General features: G+C 38.6%; 3 protein-coding genes across 4 annotated transcripts; 1 reads left to right on the forward strand and 2 right to left on the reverse strand.

The window, feature by feature from the left end:
• Positions 1 to 266: 266 nt before the first annotated feature.
• Positions 267 to 14,524, reverse strand: rad54b (RAD54 homolog B). The gene is made up of 16 exons (XM_055227858.1): positions 14,380 to 14,524; positions 13,417 to 13,590; positions 12,780 to 12,960; positions 8,054 to 8,248; positions 6,542 to 6,826; positions 6,210 to 6,372; positions 5,337 to 5,562; positions 5,002 to 5,088; positions 4,805 to 4,925; positions 4,578 to 4,717; positions 3,808 to 4,098; positions 2,846 to 3,009; positions 2,175 to 2,436; positions 1,661 to 1,727; positions 1,391 to 1,588; positions 267 to 678 (listed from the first exon to the last, which is right to left on the reverse strand). Exons 2-16 carry the CDS (start codon positions 13,561 to 13,563, stop codon positions 458 to 460), a joined length of 2,748 nt encoding a protein of 915 aa, XP_055083833.1. The 5' UTR covers positions 13,564 to 13,590; positions 14,380 to 14,524; the 3' UTR covers positions 267 to 457.
• LOC117383225 (fibrinogen silencer-binding protein) lies at positions 8,428 to 11,705 on the reverse strand. Its single transcript, XM_033980329.2, has 2 exons — positions 10,346 to 11,705; positions 8,428 to 9,950 (listed from the first exon to the last, which is right to left on the reverse strand). The coding sequence occupies exons 1-2, from the start codon at positions 11,155 to 11,157 to the stop codon at positions 9,404 to 9,406; spliced, it is 1,359 nt and encodes a 452-aa protein (XP_033836220.1). The 5' UTR covers positions 11,158 to 11,705; the 3' UTR covers positions 8,428 to 9,403.
• Positions 14,525 to 15,642: 1,118 nt separating the features above from the next.
• On the forward strand, positions 15,643 to 21,911 carry rnf41l (ring finger protein 41, like). 2 transcript variants are annotated; one of them, XM_055227814.1, is made up of 7 exons: positions 15,643 to 15,948; positions 16,773 to 16,979; positions 17,627 to 17,766; positions 19,310 to 19,472; positions 19,829 to 19,949; positions 20,472 to 20,641; positions 21,037 to 21,911. In XM_055227814.1, the coding sequence occupies exons 2-7, from the start codon at positions 16,774 to 16,776 to the stop codon at positions 21,269 to 21,271; spliced, it is 1,035 nt and encodes a 344-aa protein (XP_055083789.1). In that variant the 5' UTR covers positions 15,643 to 15,948; position 16,773; the 3' UTR covers positions 21,272 to 21,911. The 2 variants fall into 2 exon arrangements, with proteins under 2 accessions (XP_055083789.1, XP_055083788.1); XM_055227813.1 differs by having other exon boundaries at positions 15,649 to 16,979; positions 21,037 to 21,908.
• The last annotated feature ends 49 nt before the right edge of the window (positions 21,912 to 21,960 follow it).

Raw genomic sequence — 21,960 nt, forward strand, 5'->3', positions numbered from 1 at the left:
AGCTGACTTACATTGTAGAAATTGTACATTTTTTATATTTCTTTGTCATATATTCATGAGAACATCCACACACATCAAACAAAGACAGGCATTTATTTAGTGTGTGATTAAGTATTTTTCCTGTTATATATGGTGTAAATGAGAACGCAGGAAAACATAATGTGAGATTTGCCGATGGCTTCTTAGTCAACCAACATTAACTAATTATTTTATTGGTATTAGAAAGAATTTGCGTGGACCAAAGCAGAAAGGAGAAGCAGAAATATGTGGGAGTGAACTGTGAATTTATTCTGTCTTTTTACAAATAAATGTACAATTTATTAGTATGTTTGTTGTATGTATGTTTCAAATATTTGGCCAAATCATAGAGATGGCTTTGAGAGCTTTTTCTAATATAACGCTCCCTTTTATTCCACTGATTGACGTTTTTCTGGTGCTCCGTTTTTGGTCCTTGTATTCACTGTGCCACGTGAGAGAGAGTGGTCTGAAAGGCAAAGGTGATGTGTTTTCGTGCCTGGTCGAGGTAGGGGTCAGAGAAAGAGTGTGTTTCACCAGAGAAATGTCTCCATCTCATGAGTTCAGACATGCTCAGATTCTTCTGTGCTGCTGCTGCTGTTACTCTCTCACCTCTGCGCCCGAGCTGACAGGGCCGCTCTGTCACCTGCTCCGCCTCTGTAACTGTAAATGTACAACCACATACAATATATTACCCATGACTCATAGGTCTGATGTTAAGAGGGTGTCAAGGAAGAGAAAAAGGCCTGTATTATTATGAAGAACTTTTTATTGGAGCTTTTAAACAGGCACGATGTAAGATTGATTAGGTGAAAGTGTTCCTTTTTCCACGGAGATGTTTTGCCTGGAATATTTCACAAAATGGCATAAAACTAAGCAATCTCCATGCAATCTCCACATAAAAATAATAAAAACATCTGTAACTGAATACATTTAAAACAGATAAATGTATACCATACTGAGGAAGATTCTCAGCATAAGACAAAAGACAAGCTGGTGACTAGAAAAACTGTGTTTTAACCATATTATAAGACTATTTCATCTTAAATTGTTAAATATATACTTATTTCACTATTCCATTTCCTACATAGTAAAGGTGCACTGCGTAACTTTTCAGGTGAAGGACACAGCACCTGCTTGTCTCTGTGGAGGTGTTACTGCTTTGCCATTAAACTTGTATATCTCCATATTGGAAAAGTTACCAGAAAAGTTATGTTACCTGTATATTAGTAGGGGCTCAAATTTAAGATTTTGAGACCAAGACACATACATTTATTTTAAAGTTTACTACAAGAAATACCTATGTTAATAAGTGCAAAGAAGGTTTAACTGCCTCAAAATGCAAAATACATTAGTTAGACTTTTAAAAACATACCATTAACTGCTCCATCCATGCTACAGGTGCAGTTGAGCAGATCATGAGTCAGACACGAGCTGTCAATCAAACTGAACAGATCTCGCAGTTCACTGGTGGAGAAGGTGGTATGCTCCGCCCCTTTTCCCAGGTCCACCACGGTCCCGGAAAGCCCCTGTTTGGACACCTGTCTCTGAAATATTCGCTCCTCTATGGTTCCTGATAATGAAGCACAATGTTAGAGTGCTGATATTAATGTTGATATTAATTCTGTGATTTTGATAATGTAACCTGCAGTAAGGAGGCGGTAGATGTGAACAGTCTTCCTCTGTCCATCTCTCCAAACCCGAGCCATAGCCTAAGCAGAGAATAAAGCAGGGTTTGATGTCACCTGTTTTGATATCTGGACACTGTAAATTACTAGTTATTTTCAAATGTTACAAGCCATTTAGTGTAGTTCAGCACTATATTCAGTACTTTTACTTTTACTTGTCAACTTTTCTTCACTAACTGCCTCTTAACTAATGTAGAATAAAGATTAATATTTACCACAGATAAACTAAACATCATGCACTTTAATCCACCAAGTCTCCAGTCTCTGCAAAAACAGTGTGCATGGATGTAAATAGTCTAACTGTGTATTAAGCGCTGCCTTGACAATGAATTGTTCTGCTATCAATAATTTCAGTGTATCTTATCTTACTGTCAAGCTAAAGGAACAAACTAAACGTATGGGCACACAGCACCATCTAGTGGACAAGCTAGACACTGTCACAGAAGATTATTGCAGGAGTATGGCAGTTACCTGAATATCATTGGCCGGGTTCCAGTCAATGTCATAGAGCACGAGATGAGAGGCGCCGATCAGGTTGAGCCCAACCCCTCCCGCCTTCGAGCTCAAGAGGAACAGGAAGTTCTGGGAGTAGGGGCTGTTAAAGCTGTCCACTAAACGTTGCCTCTGATTGGTCGGAGTTTGTCCATCAAGTCGACAGAATGTGTAGTTCATGAGTGTGCAAAGTTCCTCCAGCATGTTTAGGGTCTGGGTGTAGTTAGACACCACAACAACCCTAAAGAAAAAATATATTTACATTTTAGAAATAGGTAAACAAGGAACTTAAAGATTCACTATGTAACTTTCTGCTGTGGGGCCTTTTTGTCTCCATGGAGATCTCATCATCTTACCTGGAATGTTCCTCAGTATGACATTAAAATCAATCTGGCATTTATTTTATTATCATCTATTACTAAGTTTTTTCAAATAAATTGAAAAACATACTTTTTTTTCTTTCAACAGTAAACAGGGTCACCTCTCCTCAGATTTGGTGGCTTGTCTCTATGGAGATATATAATTTGAATGCCATATTGTGGAAAATTCCAGGCAAAGCAACAACATCTGCATGGAGACAAGCAGATGGCGGACCCTCCATCAAAAAATGTATTTAGTGTTGCATTAAAGAAGATTGTTCTTATACTCACCTGTCTGAAGGGCTGATCTGTCTGATAGCGGCTAAAAGGTCTGAAAGAACTTGTAATTTGCCAGAATCAGAGACATTTAATCCATCTGAAGTGTAAGATTCAGGGAACAAGTCAGCCAGTCCCTCGTATATAGAGCTTTCCACGGATTCATTGTGTGTCTTTTGCTGCAAAATAAACAGAAGGTAAACAGGTTTCATTGAATTTGTCTGTCAGACTGGATGTCAAATGTTCAGACAGAGGTTGTGCAGAGATATAATTTGTGAAAGAAATATCCAAACAGAAATACCGCAAAGACAATCATTTTATTTTTGTTAGGAATTCAATCCACAAACTTCCACAAACTTTCACCCTCAAGATGTTGAACTTTGTGCTATTTTTATGCTTTCTGTGGATAGGTCCAGTAATTCAAGAGGCATTAAAAGGGGTTAAATGGTTTGAATATTTGAGAGTTTTTTAGGCTAATTTTATCATTTCATCTATCTAACATCTCAATATGAAACCCTTAATTGATTAGGCTATGTTTTTCCCTGACCAAAACGTCACCTGTCGAGATATTAGTTTCTACTTGTAGAAGTTCTAGTAACTACCTCTGTAAGTTATAAATCTGTGAAAACCCATACAAAAATGGATCCAGTATGCCGTTGACTGCCCCAAAATTTACGCTGACTGACCTAGCAAAATCAGTATTTCTAGCAACTCACATTTAGGATGGCTGGTGTGCATTAGCAAAGGGAGGAATATCCCTTTACTAATGCACTCAGCCATGCTAAATTTTAACAGCAGTGAGTTTATAAACGCTTTCCAAACCTTTCAGAGCAGAACAATCATGGTAAAAAAAAAAAGCTAACAACAAGTAGCATGGTTACAACATACTTCGTGATTCTCTTACAATAAAACACGAACACCACAACGCATGTACACCCGACCCGTGTACACCCATTCTTATTGTTAGCCCCTATTACCTTGACAGTGTTGTAGAGTAGCCCTGGGAGGTTGCAGAGCTTTTTCAGGGCAGTGATGCAGGCCAGATGTGTGTGAGTTTGAGCATTGTCCATAAGGCAGGACCTGAAGACTCTGTGGCATAAGAGATGTCTGTACAAGTCATGCTGCAGAGGGGAGAGACTGCAAAACAGGGTCCAGTCGAGGCGAGGGGGCAGGTAGCGGTTGATAATCTCTTGCGTTCGTCTTAAAATGAACATGCCAGTCAGACGGGACAGTTCTGCGGCACGCTCTTCTCCCAAAACTCTTTCCTCCTGTAGAGAAAAGATAAGATAACTAATTAAACATACGAACAAACATAATTAATTTAACTGTGGAGAAATTAAGTTATAATTGGAGGGTCAATACAATACAAAATACAAAATATGTGAATGAGACACAAGTGTGCATGTCAAAAAAGCATACTCTCATTTATTGAAAGAACAACAGCTTCCCATAGTTTCAATTTCTGTTCCAAACAAGTAAGAAAGTAAGGCACTATAATGCAATGTGTGAAATGGAGGGCCAAACTGGCATTTACTGATGTATACTCAAATAAATGTATATACTGAAAATGATTCAATTAAGGACAACAGAAATACCCCAAATCTCCCAACTTTCACAAAGATGATAAATACTGAGCCCTAAAATATATTGTTCCAGCTTTCATATACTGAACGATAAGTTGATACTAGTATTTATTGTGACACCCAAGTGTCTTTGTTAGTCTGTACGTTAAAAAAGCAAACATTACCTCTGTGCATGAGGGTTGTCTTGAACGAAGGATTGGCTCTTCATAGACTTTTCTATAAGCCGTAGATGACCCAAGGATGCCTGGATTTACAAAATCTATGATGGCATAGAACTCTTGAAGGTCATTTTGCACTGGGGTACCTTTTAAAAACAAAATAACATAAATGACATAAAATATTAAAAGTGTGAACATGTAGAAATCGGCTCTTTCTTGGAAGTCAATTTCACCTGTGAGAATGACCCTGCGCTGGCAACTTAAACTGCTCAGAGCGGAGGATGTTTTAATGTTGCTGTTCTTTAGCCTGTGGCCCTCATCACAGATTATGAGCCCAAATTCTACTTTCTGGACCTAAACAAAGAAACAAGAAAATAACCAATTTGTAAAATGTATTTTGTGATATCGTAACTACAAGTGTATGTGTTACCTGTTCCAGACACCGCAGCAGCATTTCGTAACTGATAACAAGAACACTGTGCAGAGGAGACGCCAAAAACTGCTCTATCCGGTGGTCCTGCATGTTAAATTTGCATTAGAAAATGTATTTACAAACGTAGTTAATATATTATATTTTATATATATATATATATATATATATATATATATATATATTACACAGACAAAAGAAACAGAAACACAGAATTCTTCTGCATATCTGACTTTTAATATCTTGTTATCCAGGTTTTAAAAGTTAACACAAACTTGTTTTTAGATGTTTTGCACTTTTTTGCTTAATTTACAATAACAACATCTTCCCCTGACCTGATCCACAGTGAACACATTGATCCTCTCTCGGCCCAACCACTTGTTGAACTCCGCTCTCCAGTTCTGCACGAGACTCCCGGGGGTGACCACTAGGGTGCGCTTCGCCATGGCTTTCCCTCCATATGGACCCTGTTTTAATAACGTCCAAGTGAGGGCAACACTCTGGAGCGTCTTTCCCAAACCCATCTCATCAGCCAGGATAGCACCAAAACGACCAACAGCTCTGAAGGCAAAATAGGAAAACTTATAATAAAATGTATTCACAATAAAAAGGGTGACATGATTAAAGATATTGCAACTGTTAGTTGTCTCACACTGGAGAATTAAGTTAAAGGTAGAATATGGTAACAAATACAGTAAAATATGGAATAGCAATGTTATGACAGCAGAAAAAAACTCAAAGTACAAATGTGAACTTTTACAATATATCAAATTGTAAACTTTTTGTGCAGTGACTTGTCAAAATATGCTAAACTCCATATTTTTTATTCAATTTTAACTAATCTAAAGGTGCACTGTGTAAATTAGCTTCCATGTTCTCCAATAGGGCATTAACCCGGTCTACCTCTATGGAGACAAGCTGGTTACAAGTCAGATTTGTGGAAAAGTGAGCCTCAATAAAAATGAATGCTTTTCAGGGTAATTTATGCTCAATATATATTTTTAGAGAGGTTAAATACCATATTGTGGAACATTTCGGGCAATATCTCCATGGAAACTAACAGATAGCATAAATGCCACTAGAAAAGTTATGCGGTTCTTTTAAGATTGTTGTTGACCGAGTGTTTTCCATAGTGTGATATCTGGATTTCAATATGTGCTTTTAAATGCCATACTACGGAACATTTCAGGCAAAGCAGTGCACAGTACCTCATGCCCATCACGCATTCGTACAGAAACAGAATGCCGTCTCTCTGATGGGGCCGGAGGTGTGTGGTGAGGTGTGGGTCAACTACAACGTCCACAAGTGGAAGACCAGACTTGTTGTTGGACCACTGGTGGCTGGGAGAAGGCCGAGGCATTACTAAAGCTCCTGGAAATAAGATACATGCATAATACATAATACACTGAACAATTGCTATAGAATTGAATGACGCTCTCTACACTGTAAAAAAAAAAAAAAAATCAATTGACAGCTCAGCTCTTTGAAGAGGTGACCCCGTTTTGAACATTTCAAATGTGAATATTGAATTGTTGTGTACCAGTTGCTAGAGGATCATGCCGAGGTTTGAAGGTCTGTTCTTCCTCTGGTTTAGGTGGTGCATATCCCGTTCGATTTGGGGGAGCGAAAGGTTTAGAGGCAAAACCACGAGCAGAATGAGAGGCTGGCCTGGGCTCATCTCCCTCCACTCGAACATCCTGAAAACAACGTCCACGAGCAAAGTCCTCGGCAGATATGACCCCCATGACCTCCACCTCCTTCCCTCCGATCATCAGAGTTTGACCCTCACACAAGGTGACCAGCTCGGACACCTTGTAGCCACAACCTAAATACAAAATAAATAAATAAAAAAAATAAATAAATATATATATATATATATATATATATATATATATATATATATATATATATAATTGTAAGTAAGTTAGCATTTTGTTAATCAAAAACATACATTATACAGCTACTACTAATAATAATATTGCCTTCATGTCTTGAATTTATATAGCACCTTTCAAGACACTAAAAGCACTTTACATTGCATTATTCACTCATTATGATAAGCATTTTTTGAAGTTTAAGTTGCTCTGGTGTAGGCTGACAGAAATGTAGCAATCTGCTCCAATGGCCTCTCCAATCACCAACAATCACATATTAATTCAAACACAACCATATATGGGAAAGGTTGTTGAAAGGGCTTGAATGCTCTGCCACTGAGATACTAAAACCCCAAAGAAAGACTTAGGAAATATAACTAGGGGTGAGTAATACTGAGAAAATTCATATCTTTATACATTTTTTATTATCCCAGTGATGATATTCAGGAGATATTATGGCAGGTTTCTCACTCAATATCGATAGATTTTAACCATAAGAAATTTTGTTAACCTTAGTTAACCTTAGTCGTTAACATTTTAAACTTTTATGGCTAAAGTCCACAAATTCCACTTTATGTCCTTATTTAAAAGATTTCACTGTTTTATTGTAGTTGTTTTCAGATATTTTGTTTCATTTTGAAAAGGCAGTTAATTATTTTGTGTCTGCTGTAAAGTGACTTATTGTTTTAAGAGTATAGCATAAGCATGATTGTTGCCATAATGGCACTGTAAAAGAAGGTTAGAGAAAAGTAAGCATTTGTTTCTCCTCACTCCTCTCTGGAGTTACTGATTTAAAGACTGTGTTCTTGTTTGAAAATTTTAAATATTTGCCTTCATGTATCTTTTGACTATTGTTTAAACATAATGTCACTGATGATTTTAAACATATTTGAATAAACATATTATACTCATATTGTAATTTGACTTTATGTGAAACATCAATTAGTTGTTTTTGGGTTTGTTTGTTTTTTTGTTTGTTTGTTTAGGTTTTGTTTTCACCGTTTTGCTATATCTTCCAGCTGTACACAGAACAGTAGCCTACAGTGTGATCAATTATTGTACAAATAAAATAATTTCACTAAAAGAATAACCAACAAAATCTGACTTATATTAAACAAACGCATATTTGTGCAGTAACCAAAAAGTTTTGTATAGTGGTGTGTTTAACCCGTCCTTACCCTTTCCTATATCTTTGCCCTCCATATCTTTCAGGGTTGCAGTGCGTCCTCTGGTCACAAGGACTGCATCCCCTTCCCAGCGCTTGTGCTTCTTCTTACTGGCTTTGCACCACATCACGCTGAAATAGCGCACACCGTCTTGTACGCAGACACTGCCCGAGTTTGCAGCGAGCGTTTGAGCGTCATTTACAGCTCCTGTAAAATAAAAGCATTCACCTTCAATACCAGCAGAGGTCACTGTTGGACAGATCTACATCGCTCAGTGCAAGAAAGGCAAGAACACTAAAATACAGACAAAAACGCAACGATTTTACAAAACGAATTTCACTTTAATGAAAAGCGATTGTATGAATGGACCATTGAACAAAGCGACAACACAGTTTTACAAAAGATTACAACACATATAATACAATACACATTTACATAGTATAAACATCAACAATAATTTCATTCATTTTAGCCTTAATACTTGAGTGCCTAGACTAAAACACTGGAAAGACATATCTTTTCATTTACCACATAGTTAAGGCTTTCAATAATGACTGTAAACTGTAATGGCAGAATTTGTTATTTAGTTTTTTTTCTGTATGCACTGCTACACACAACAAGCCTTAATGTTTGATAGACCTTATAAAACAGGCAGAGATTGGCTGAACATTGAACAATCCCAGAGACAACATATAACACTGATTGTAACAAGATTTTGTGCTACTCATAGTATAAGACCATGTATTACTACGTTAAATAGACTGTCAAAACAATGAAATTACAGCGGATTTAAACCCAGCCTTATATTTTGTTGTTGTAAATATTATGTGTATAGTGCTTTTCCTAATTTGGCTTTAAATGTAATTAAGCTTTTAAGTGTTACATTGTTGGCTACCCCACTGTCCACGTAACACTATAAATCTAAGAGGCACTACTATGATTTCCTATTGGCTCAAAAACCCACGATAAATGTAGGCTCATCACGATAATGCATTTTGAAGTGAGATATATTGCTATAAAAAATTAAAGAAAAGGTTACTACTGAAACAAATTTATACGACTGACAAAATAACCCCAAAGTAGGATTATTTTAAAAAAACAACTCAAATTGTATAAAAGCTGCAATAAATAAATAGCAGAATGAAAACTTTAGTAGTGTATCTAATAATGGGCCATACAAGTTATTTATTCAACTCTCTACAGCTCAAATCTCATCGTAGTGCAGAAAAATAACAAAAAGTTCCCCAGTAGTACAAAGATAATTACTGACCCCCAAAAATGTTCATTCCATGCATCATATCTGGAAGTCAATACAATAATTATCGTGACAGGCCTAGATACTTGTTTACACTGGACAGCAGGTTACTGTGGAAGTGACAGTCCTTGCCTCAGCCTCTCCGCTCTGAGCATCTCTACTGTAATTTTGGCTCGTATTAGTTCCTCCTCAAGTTCCTGTTTCCTCTTCAGTGCTTCCCTCTTTTCTTGTAGGTAGAGGGCGACCTTCCTGTGATTGGACAGCACCAGTTCCTGCTCCTCTCGGGACAGCTGCAGAGACTGAAACCTCTCCACCTCGTGTTGGGGGTAAATGTTGTTGGGGTAAAGGTCATTTCGGATGGCTACGGGTGAAACTGGCATTGGCATGTTCACGGAGTCGGGGGAGAGAGAACCGTCGTAGTCTTGGTTACTGCTCAGCTCCTGTTCCCCCTCCTCCTCTTCACCCCCCTCCTGTCCTATCTCGGGGCGTATGTTTGGGGCATGGTCGTCCGAGCTGGGCCTAGCTTCACTGTCAGACTCCGATTGGATCTGCTCTTGGGACATGTTTTGGACATCTGAGAAATCCTGGAGTCCAGCCAAAGATGAGCTGCTGCCGGGATGTTCGATGGGAACGCCATGTTTGTTTATCATCAATCTGAAAAATTTAATAAAAGTCTTAAGTGAGAATAATGTATATGAATTAAGAGACAATATTTAAGCTGTTTACATTGTAACTATGTCAGCTTAAGTCTCTACACTAAACAAAAAAATGTAAATATGCACTATGTAACTTTCTGCAGGAGCATACAACACCTGCTTTGTCTCCATGGAGATGTTCTTACTTTGCCTGTAATGATCCACTATATGGTATTTTACTTCTCCATGGAGACAAGCAGAAAACACCATCAAGCAAAGTTACAGGTCACAACTGTGGAGAGGTGATCCACCTTTGAACTTAAAATTTCCTCAATCTCTTGCTGCTCTTCAGAGTATCTTATAAAGTATCTCTGAGTCTAAACAAGGACTAACAGTTTGAAAGGAGAGCCTTACCTGTATAGGGCGGGCTCCTTGTCGATGAAGGGCACATGATGGAACAGGTGAGGGATCATCTCCATGATTCTGCGTGTGGGCTCAGAGATGTTAGATCTGTACTCAGGTTGGGCGTGTCTCCGCAGCATCACCTCCTGTTTAGCTGACTCCTTCAATCTCTTGTACAGTGTCCTGAGGCCCTGAGCGGTACGATGGGGCCGGTCTCCTCCTAAAGTGTTGTACTGCTCCGCCACAGTTTCCCAGCACTTGTTCTTGTCCACGATGACAGCGTGTTTGTTGGTGTGCTCCTCCAAGATGCGGATGTGAGGCCGCACCAACTGCAACAGGTCCAGCTTCTCCGAAAGAGTGAAGTTTGATGAGCGCGCCTTGCCCACCATACTGGACAGGAACATGGAGTTGGAGCCAATCATGCTCGTGGCCATCTTATTGGTCATCATCTTTTTGTATAGCGGACTAACGCAAACTAAGTCAGGCCTAAAACTGTCACCTTTCAGTAACCCAAAGTCTGCAGTGCCGTTCCCATCCGCATGGTCTTGCCCTAGTCTCTCGTGGTCCACAAAGCCAATACTGCCCAGGCTGCTCCCATCTGAGTGCTCTGCTCTCACTCTCTCCTGGCCTACACCTAAATTGTTCAGACTTTTGGCTCCCATGTTCTCTGCCACTGCTGCAGCCCTCTCCTGGTCAAGACTGAAGCTAGCACTCCCCAGACACTTCCCAGGGTGCTCTGCTGCTGCCTTCCCCTGGTCCATCTTAAAGCTGGGACTAACTCCCACACATCTGTAATTTTTCTTCTCTTTCCCTGAATCAAACATTACCTATTCCTCAGGTCTATGACAGAACCTCTACTCCTGTGTTTCCTCTCAGCTACGTTTCACAACAAAGACAGACTGTGCAGCACACAATAAGAATCAGGCTTAACTAGGCCAGCCTCGTTTTAGGCCCCCGCCTATCGGGAAAGGCTTTGGATGAATTCCTCCCAGCTTAGACTGACGTAGCTAAGCCGCTTAAGCCCAGCCCGACCTAGTTACAGCTGGGTCTCTGTAAACCCCAAACCAGGCATAGTACAGACTAAAGCAGAGAAATGGCCACAATGTGGATGAAACACAGCACAGGGATATCTGTGAAGTCTGCATCATGAGCACAAACAGCCACGGTCTTTAAATACACGTTTCCTTTGAAGAAGTGCCCATTTTTCGCTAAAACTTGCAGGGTTTAGAAATAGTGCTGGCTTAACTCGCGGGGGGAGGGATTCGGGGGGTTTGCGCGTGCGCAGTAGACAGGAGCGCTCTAGCCATCCACAGTTTATCTAAATAAACACCGCATCTGGATAACGCGATCTATATGTGATATTAAACTGTGAGCGTGAGGGAGAGTAAACTGCACGTAACATGGGCTCAGTGTTTTATAAAGACGCAGAAACTGAGGCACTGGTTGCTCTGTTAAAGGGAGCGGCAGCTCGCTGATCCCAGGCTCAGTCCTAATCTGCGCGGCGCTGCTCATTTGCATAAACCAGCCGGGTTTAACATCCCTTTGCGTCTGCCGCGCGGCTTATTATAGCCACAAGACCGGTCTGGACTGGAGCGGCCGAGCCAAAATACAGACATTTACCGGTTAACTCAAACCTGCCCACGCCACCAAAGACAACATACGAGTTATGAAGCAATAATAAGCAGGTCCCTACAGGGCTATCAAAACATACGATGTTTAGTACCACGGCCGTGCGGTTTAATAGCAACTTCGGTAACTGCGCTCCTCAGAGCATGGAATAGTCCTGTAGTATTCATGTCAGACTAGGAGAATAGTTTAAATCGCAAAGGTCTTGTTTTTCCTAGCTTTTCAGTCTCCTGCACAAACACTACGGAGCCATTTCTGAGCACGTGGTGGTCTGTCTCCAAATCAAATCTCCAGGATTAGGCTGCTGCTCTCCAGGGGTGTGCCCTCCCCCACAACTCAGGAAAACGCTAAACCCAAATAAATGAACGGGCGAGTCACTCAATATTAGCCAATAGACCCGTAAAACATATTTATATCTTAAACCGTCTGTGGGGAATGTGCCGTTTTTGTAACGTGTGTAGCATTTGATTTTGTAAACTAATGTTTTGTTTTCTTTTCTTTAAATAAATCCCTCCAATGAAAACCATAAACACCTTATATTATATTTTTTGTCAAAAATTAGACATGCCACCTAATGTATCTAAACCAATGTTATCAAATATTCAATCAATACCACAATGTTTGACCAAGAGGCTTGAAATAAAGTGAATAAAATAAATATTGTTGAAATTTCCTCACACTAGTAGTTTGCATTGTCTCTGTGTGCTCATATGCATGCTTTATTTTTGTAATTATAACATAATAGTAACTGCACATCCAGTTTTATTGTATGTTATTTTAAAAACCTCTTACTAAGTGTTTTTATACTTGTGTTCCTTACCTTCAGGGCCTTCATTATCTTCAGGTGTAGCAGGACTCTCAAAGACGTCATTTTCTTTGCTCTCAGTTGCACTTAAAACACGGGCCAGAGCTCGAGACAAGGGTGTGGCAGCCTGAGCATCTTTGGGGAGGGCATCTGGGACAGCTTTACTTGGACCATCAGGAGTCAGACTTCTTTGTATCTAGTAGTAATAGAGTGTATTTGTGGTACAGAACTTGAATTAGGAAGCCAAAAGGTTGCAGTTACACAGTGTTGGAGCCTATAGTTTTTGTGACAGAATGCATTGTTAAAAGATTAATTGTAGTTTTGCTATAATTTAGAGTTAATATCCCTAAAATTACTGGTGGTGAAATTATTTTTATTTAAAAAACTAGGTATATAATTTAATAACACATGTATCATTATCATGGTAAATAGAGCAATGTGCCACAAACATGTGAAGAGTGACTTTGTGGACCTGATAACAGAAAGTACTTAAGTTATTAATATTTTTGTTATTTTCTGTAAGGACATTTATTTTTTTAAATGGTACCTACCACATACAGTAATATAACCTCTGCGATGCAACTGAGATTTTGTAGGAAAATTGAACTGTAGAATGGGAATGCAACCTATTGAATGTAAATGGTTATTTTACCTTATCAAGTACATTGCTGCTCTGTTTTGGGGTGAATGATTTCAGATGAGGTGAAGAGAAATTAGAACCCGATGCTGCAGGAGGCACAAATCTGGGCTTTTTCATTGGATTACTCAGGAGCTGACTAGGGGCCCCTGAACGCCTCATGGTTTCAGCAGATACAATGAGGATCTCCTAAAAGAAAAATGCACCAGTTAGAGATGGTCATACAATGTAGCCATAGATTGTGACTTAAACCATTCTTTACACACTTAGCCTCCCATTAACTCAAAGTCTTGCAGTGGTTTTCAACCTGTTTATCTACATTTTAACAATGATAAACACAAATGACACCTTCTCCTACCTGAGAAGCCACTGTTTTATAAGCAAAAATACTGTTATTTTGTGGCTAATAACGATGGAATACTAAACATTAGAAAGCACTTAATAAACAACTAACATCATATTCAAGCAGTCCTGTTTGGACCTCTTTTCTTGAACCTCTGTGAAGTTTGGGGACCCAAAATTTGGATCCTTCACTGTGGGGTTGGGGATCACTGTACTACTAGCACTGGCAGTCAAAAACAAAATGGACAATAGGGTGGTGAAATACGAATACTACTACTATTAATAATAATAATAACGATGCGTGATCATGAATGTGAACTATTTTGGGTTAAAAGGTACAGTCTATGATTGATTGTATGTAGATAGTAGCTGACATGTTACTTAAAACAAAACCTTGAATAAAGATGACCAGATGCACGGTTCATCTTAGCAGAAATGTGCGTTAAGTGCATATGGCTGGAGAAAATATTATTTGTTTATTTCATATTAGTGCATTTCTGTCTCCTTTTTTGACATTTTACACAGGTCCACTTCCGAGTCTGGGGGTTAGCAACAGGCTAACAACAAAACTGTTACTAACTCAACGTAAAACGCATTTTAATTGATTACTTTATTTGAACATCATGTCATACATACCGAAAATAGATGTACTTTATAGGCGATGATAAATCTCAACTATTTCAGGTCCAAAATGTTGTTTTTAACCAGTTTATTCTCAAAACAGAGGCTTTCTCCCGCTAAAGAGCACTGGATTCTGATTGGTTCATTTCCTACAGTGGGCGTGGTCCAGACGAGGCGCGAGGCATTTTGTTCCTGAAAATAAAATGAAAATAGAGAAACATTTTGAGCGCAAATCACAATATCACAATATAGAATAGCATTTTTTTCTTTGATGATTTGATGTTCTGTTCATTGGATGTCTTAATTTTTGTCCACAGTGCTCCAGATCATATAGGTATGACACCAGATTATTTGAATAAAACAATGGGCAATTTTTGCTTCCCATTAAAATCTCCATTAGACACTGCTGGTCTATGGAATGTTTGAAGCAGTGGTGGAAGAATTTTTTTAAGTAAAAGTAAAGGCACAGATACAGGGGCAAAAAATACTCAAGTAAAAGTATCACATGAAAATATCTACTTAAGTAAAAATATTAGTAGTTAGTACCCGTTTAAAATGTACTTAATGAGTAAAAAGTGAAAGTATCTAATAAAGCTTTAAATGTAGTGATTTGGATAAAGATTTGTGCCTGATTTTGTTCAGTAGAAACAACTGAATTGAGTGTTTTTTGCTAGCTGTTTTTCTTTGTATATTTTTGTTTGCTCAAACTATGAATGTGTTAAAAATAAACCCTCAGCTTTTTCAGTAGCTCTCAGACAATAATAATAAAAAAAACTTTAACTTTTCAGTCCTGTTCAAAAATGTAGTGGAGTAGAAAATACAGATACCTGCTCTAAAATGTAGTGAAATAAAAGAAAAATGTATCCACTTTAAAATTTAAAGTACACATACCTAAAATTTAGTACAGTACAGTACTTTACAACTTTTACTACGTTACGTTCCACCATTGCTTTAAAGTAGTCTAAAAAACACTATAAATGAACAACTGACTGAATGTTAATTGACAATATTAAAGCATTTTTGGAGGAATGATGGAGAATCCAGCCTTTATTTTAGCATTGAGAGCATTGTAGCATTGTTTTATGGCATATGGCATTATGTACCACTAAATATACCATTGATGTTGTCTATGTCTTTTGATTTTTGCTGTTTGAATGTGATGTTGTACAGTGCGTAATCTAATCAGAGAGGGAGAGAGTGTATAATCCATGTTAATCCCACGTTCACAGGGAAACTTGCGAAAGGATGGGCCATTGGAAGAGAAAGAACTGCAGGACAGCGGTAATCTCTTGGGACAAAAATAAACAACAACAATATTTTTAATGGCGACTTATTGAAGAGCATATTTGTCCATGTTTTGCCTCGCATGTCTTAATTTGCTGCCTGTCTGGTTGGTTTTCATCTGACAGCTGGCAGGCTGGTGGTCTGGTTGTCAGGGTGCATCTCCATGGATACACTGTCCCAAAGGAAGAGGACCTCACCTGGATGCACCCGCAGAGGGAGGTAAAAGTGGAAGAAGGAACAGACTGGAAGACGTATCACAAAGAAAGATACAGGAAAGTCTGAGGTGGAATTAAGGAGAAGGTGAGTTGTGCTTTTATCATTAATTTCTATAACTTGATTTCAGTACTTATCTTACAATACACAAAACAAGTTCGATACCATAGTGAAAATATGCTTCCACTTATTGCTGAACAAAGTTCTTTCAGAAGGAGGTTCTTTCAGGGATTTCAGCTTCCCATTTTAAATCTTTTAAGTAAAGCATTTTGAGGACGTTTGATCACACAAAGATAGATTTTGTTTTAAATCATTTGTTGCTACGCCAATGTTGCTAAATTTTCATCTCTCTGAAATCCATGGGTACCTCAAATATTGTCATTTGCCATGCATTTCAAATTTTATTGTAAATGTACAGAAAAGATGCATGCATTTTCCATGTATTTATTTATTTTGCATTAGTTTAATTTCTAGAAACATTTACATTTATTTTCAGACTGCCTATTATAGACACATTCTCAATTAATATCCAAATCATTTATTACTGAGCCTATCCATGGAAGATGAAACATTTAAAGGTGCACTGTGCCTTTAATGTTCTACCATGTAACCTGACTGTCTCCATGGAGATGACCAGGGGTTTTTTCTCAGGGTATTTTTGTACCTGCAAGAAATAAATGCAACATATAAATTTAATGCAGTATAGGACAGTCCAGGCAAAATAATATCATCTCCATGGAGATAATCAAGTGGCTGACCTCCCACCAAAACATAAGCCTATATCTATAGAATTCTGAAAAGTCCTCAAAATGTCAGGGCACTGAAACCCATGAATAGCTTTATTTACAGCTAAAGTGTAACCAGTGCTATTTCCTGGTCCACTTCTTTGTCCTTGTCTATTTTTGTCTCAGGATGGGGTTTGATCTGGAGAGGTTTGTGGGCTATGTGAATGAAGGACTTCTGTGTTGTGTTTGTCGAGACGTGTTGGAGCGCCCTCTTCAGGCTCCTTGTGAACATGCCTTCTGCAGCGCGTGCATCAGCGGCTGGTTGGTTCATCACAACTCCTGCCCTGAAGACAGACTGCCACTGGATTTAGGCAGCCTCAAACCACTGTACAGGTCTGTCATAACAAGATCTTCACATTTCTGACAATCTTTGCACTATAAGACAGACTGAGTGAAGATTAGTTACATTAATTTTGGTTGTCATTAGATTCTAAAATGTGATAATGTCTCTGTATCAGGTGGCAGCAAGGGCCAGTATTCCCACATTAATTATCACACAGTATGAAGAAAATCCCTGCCCTGGGGTAGACTGAGGGGAGACTGACTGAAGTGAGGCTGCCAGTCTGTACTATTGACCCACTGATCACAACCAATCACTTAGACCACATTCACACCAGCCTAGAACTGGAGAAGCGTTTTGCCTAAAGACACAACAACTCTAAGCAACATCTGTTAGCCATTGCTGCACTGTAACACCTGATGTTCCCAGCAGCTTCCTATTCCAAGTACTAACCAGGCCCAACCGTGCTTTAGTTCTGAGATCAGATGAGATAGGACATGCATAAGGTGGTATGGTCACAATTTAATAAATAGATCATATGCATATTATAATGGGATTTAGGTCCATTATAGCACTATACAACCAAACATCTGCATATTAGCACTACTCATATTTGTCACATTGCCCCCATCTCAATAAACACCCATAGTTAGCAGTTGTGACATCATCTGAGGCCTACTTTTGAACTTTTTTTTTGCAGGTACATGCGTAATGACCTAAATCGCCTTCAGATCCGCTGTGTGAATGCGGGGCAGGGCTGTGAAGTGGTCTGCCCTCTGGAGAACCTCCACACTCACCAGGACGAGTGTGAGTTTGCATTTATATCCTGCTCCAACACAGGTAGGTCAACGACTCAACTCTATCCAGTGAATTAGTAGTAAAAGGTGTGTTGGGAACTAAAACAAAACATTGCCTGGGAAGTACTTTGACAGAGTAGCAAAACTGTCTCTTGTGAGCTTTAAGCCTTGTTAGAATGTTGTTACCTTCTCAAACACATACCTGGAGTTGTGTTTTGTTTCATTCACACATGTTTGAGTAATCCTGCATTATTAGTCTGTCTACATCCCAAAGCTAAAAATGCTCTGTTGCACCTTGTGATGTCATGAAGTCATAACTATACAGGATTTGTGTATTGAACATATGTGAATGAAACAAAACATGTGTGATGACAAAACAATATTATAGCATAGATCATAGTGTACAACATAGTGTAATATGGACCCTTTAAGAAGTAAAATATAAATGCAATTCTTATTAACAAGGGGCAAATAGAGTTCTATAGTAAGACTATATCAAATGCAATAATGAAAGTATATAGACATACCGTGGTAATGTGACACCTGAGAGAGTGACAGTTGGCCACTGCTGTTGCTACAGTTACAGTTTACCCATAGGACTTTTGTTGCATTCGTGGAGATGTTACAATTTATGATGAGGAGAAGAAGAGTAACCTACAGGACACTATTATATTTTTCTTTAACTTGGTCCAAAAAATTGACATTCATTTTCTGGCTTTCAATACTTTCAACAATAACAACAATTATACTATACAACATACAATTATTAATTATATGTTAATAAAGTGATTTTTATTTGCTTTCTGAACAAGAAGAAGGTCATTTTTCATGATATGCTGAGTAAATATAGAGATATTAACTTTATGGAAAACATCTGTAAAGATGTAATTCTTCCAGCTCAATTTTAATCTATGAGCCCTGTATGTTGTTACGTGAATGCAACTTACTGAACATGTCAAAGTTCACATGTAAAATATTTACATGACTATACTAATTTTGATATAGATTCTAGTTGCTTATTGTATGGTTGTCTTTGACAGATGGAGAGTACATATGTTGTCACTGTGGTAGGTAGTGCATGTGCATGGAGCTTGGTTTGAAGTTTGTTTTAGGGGTGGGTGATATGGAAATAATGTCATAATGAATTTTCTTTAGAGCAGAAATCACAATTTTACTTTCAATTCATGTATAATTTATAGCGTCTTATTGCCTAAATCTGTCACTCACATGACAGAGGGTGGCCAATACAAACAGTAGGTGGGGAAATATTAATGAGTTTCAGCTTCCTGCCACTTCTTTCCATTCACGAAAGTAGAATATTAAGTTTAAACTATCAAAATTTTTCATCATTCTGAATCCCATGGATAAACAAGTATCTGTTTTTTGTATAGAATTGCATTAAACCGAAAAGCGCTAAAATTACAATAGAACAGTCTTTCATAATTGACATAAACGGTCAAATAATACTTTGATTTTGTAATGCCATATTGCCCACCTTTAGTTTGATGACTGGTGGTTTGGGCTTTGGTTTGAGGTGACTTATATGAGAAGTCTGATAATATTAGTGTTTTGATATCTTGTGTCAGGTTGTCCTGTGCAGGTGGAAAGGCGGGGCTTGGAGGCTCACCTGTCCGAGTGCAGTTTTCGCAGCAGGTCTTGTCCCAACGGCTGTGGCCACACGCTGCAGTCCATAGACCAGGCCCAGCACAACTGTGTGGCAGAGTTACGCACTGAAGTGGAAATGCTCAGGTATAATGTGAAAATGTATCTTTTTATTTTTCCATTTTTCAGTTTCTGTTTTTTTGTTATTACTCCTGGTTTGATTCTTGTTTAGTTGTTTGGTTTGGTCAAGTTCCAGTCCTGCTTTAGTCATAATCTAGTCCTGGCTTTGTCTAAATTAAGAAGGCACTACATAATATTTGTTACTCTCCATGACGATGTGATGGCTTTGCCTGAAATGTTCCAATTGTGGCAGAAAAGTAGCATAATACACCTTTCCAAATATCACCACTTTATTGTATTAAGAGCTGCCATGACCAGTACATTTTTCTGCTGTAAGATCAATAAATATGTAATCATTTATCATATTTCCTTGGTTTTGACAGAGCCGAGATGTTGTGCAAAGTAGAGGAGGTAAGACGTGAAATGGAGTCTCGTCTGGATTCTCAAAGGAGGCACATGGTTCAGAAAGAGTCACAGCTCAAGAGCGAAGTGGAGGAGCTCAAGGTCAGTGGACTGTCATATTTTCACTGCACTATTTCACACATACAACATTTAGGAGCATTGTGTAGTTGAGCAGAGATGAGTAAACTATTTACCAAGGCCAGGCAACAGAAATCTTGGGATCCTGGGGGATCCAGGTCACCCCACCTGGTTAAATAAAGATTAATAAAATGAATAATAAATAAACCCCTCATGGGCTTTCTCTAATATAAATGTATTCCTTGCATATACACCATCAAAATAAACCTCAAAATAAATTGTAGTTTTTGAGATACATTCACAATTAGACTATCTATACTATGTAATTAGAAAACATGTTATTGGGATGATTTAAACTCATTTTAAATATCACTAACCTCTAAAGTTTAGTGTATGTACAGTACAGTGTATGGACAGAATAGGAAAAAAGTGGCTTCAGTGAATTGTGATTCATATTACGTTACAGTAATATGATGAAGCTTTAGGAATTATATATTTGTTTATTAATTAAAATCTATTACATTATGTGCTGGTTCTTTCGTACAGGGCCAGTTGTCCCGTGTGATGTGTGATGTTCGCGCTCTGTTGGGAGCAGAGCGTCTGAGGAGGCAGGAGCTGGCAGAGGCCGAGCTCGAGAAAAGGGAACTCCTGGAACTGCTCCGAGACCTGCCCCAAAGAGCTCACTCGCCCACTGATGGAGCAGCCAAGGACCAAAGGTGAGAACAAGAGACAAACAATGTACTGGAAGAGTTTTTTGTAACCAAAACGATGTATTTGGTGAACATTCAGTTAACATACTGTAACTGTAACTACACAAAACATACAAAACGGTAATGGTAAAATTAAAAACAAATGTGCAGATAAATAATTTCCTCAACCTGGCCATAGAGATGAATGCTTGCAATATTTATGAGTTCATAAACTCACAATAATCCCTTCTTTGAAAAGTTACACCCCAGAATGTTTACTTTGAAATTACAGCAAAAATCAGATCAGATAAAAAAATGTTTTGATTCAGTGGTGCCATAATACACATGCATAACTATTTGGTTCACTCATTAATTATAGGAGTTTTATAGTAAATGTAACTAAATACTACCCACCTCTGCAGGGACCCCCGCCCGGAGCATGCCCAGTCTTCTGAATGGGCTCTGCTGACAGAGTCCCCTCGACACCAGCAGAGGGAGAGCCCGGTGCACTCCTCCACTCTGTCTCTTCACTCAGCCCAAACCCTCAATGCACCCGGGCCCCCTCCGTCACCGCAGCTCACAGCCCACAGGGGGAGCACTCGCAGCCTCACTCTGGACTGCATCAAGAAGAAGAGCCGTGAGGTCACGGTTATCTGAGGGCACCTGATCCTCCATCGGTCAAATGTTTATTTTTATAATTTCTGTTACATTCTGTAGGACACAGGGACATGGTCGCGGAATACATTCTGGACACTTTTTGTCGTCCTCGGTGATGTGAGATTTATTACTGTTAAATGTCTTTTCCATATCTTACCCCTATACAACCGTTGTGATGATGTCACAACAGTAGTGGCTACTTCAGCGTCCAATAGAATTCCATCCTCAGTCTCTATAATGGCATTTTGGCAGATTTGAACCTATGCCATGGCTTTGTACAGTTTTTCCTCAAGCCGGTTTTCCTCAAGAGAATTTTCAGATAGATAAATTATACAATCATTTTATTATTACAACTCTAGGCTTAAAAAATGTTAAAACAATCCGCTTTAATAGATGAATAGGTACACCACCCACTACCTATTTGTACCACACAACTGTGATGATGTCATACCAAGCAGTCCCATTTCATGCTGCTTACTCTCTTCTGCACCTGAGCCTATAGGCCAAAATTTATTTATTTTTTAGTTTTTTTAAGTAGAAGAGCTAAACAATTGTGTGTGTGTTTGTTTTGTCTGATAAAGGAAGAAAATTCTCTCCGTTTTGCCGTTTTTCAACAAAAAATACATCCCATTGAACAATGCAACAATGTCTGTCATTTTATTTCATATTTTGCATAGTCCCACAGCACT

The sequence above is a fragment of the Periophthalmus magnuspinnatus genome, chromosome 16 (genome assembly GCF_009829125.3).
Source record: "Periophthalmus magnuspinnatus isolate fPerMag1 chromosome 16, fPerMag1.2.pri, whole genome shotgun sequence".
Classification (NCBI taxonomy): domain Eukaryota; kingdom Metazoa; phylum Chordata; class Actinopteri; order Gobiiformes; family Gobiidae; genus Periophthalmus; species Periophthalmus magnuspinnatus.

Excerpts from the sequence above, each read along its gene's own strand:
- LOC117383225 (XM_033980329.2), bottom strand. The coding sequence starts at position 11,157 with ATGTTTGATTCAGGGAAAGAGAAGAAAAATTACAGATGTGTGGGAGTT. Across the intron at positions 9,951-10,345 it reads AAGGAGCCCGCCCTATACAG|ATTGATGATAAACAAACATG; the intron begins GTAAGGCTCTCC and ends TAAATTTTTCAG.
- rad54b (XM_055227858.1), bottom strand. The coding sequence starts at position 13,563 with ATGAGGCGTTCAGGGGCCCCTAGTCAGCTCCTGAGTAATCCAATGAAA. Across the intron at positions 6,827-8,053 it reads GGGCAAAGATATAGGAAAGG|GTTGTGGCTACAAGGTGTCC; the intron begins GTAAGGACGGGT and ends TTTTGTATTTAG. Across the intron at positions 1,589-1,660 it reads CTACCGCCTCCTTACTGCAG|GAACCATAGAGGAGCGAATA; the intron begins GTTACATTATCA and ends CTTCATTATCAG.
- rnf41l (XM_055227814.1), top strand. The coding sequence starts at position 16,774 with ATGGGGTTTGATCTGGAGAGGTTTGTGGGCTATGTGAATGAAGGACTT. Across the intron at positions 19,473-19,828 it reads ACTGAAGTGGAAATGCTCAG|AGCCGAGATGTTGTGCAAAG; the intron begins GTATAATGTGAA and ends TGGTTTTGACAG. Across the intron at positions 20,642-21,036 it reads GGAGCAGCCAAGGACCAAAG|GGACCCCCGCCCGGAGCATG; the intron begins GTGAGAACAAGA and ends CCACCTCTGCAG.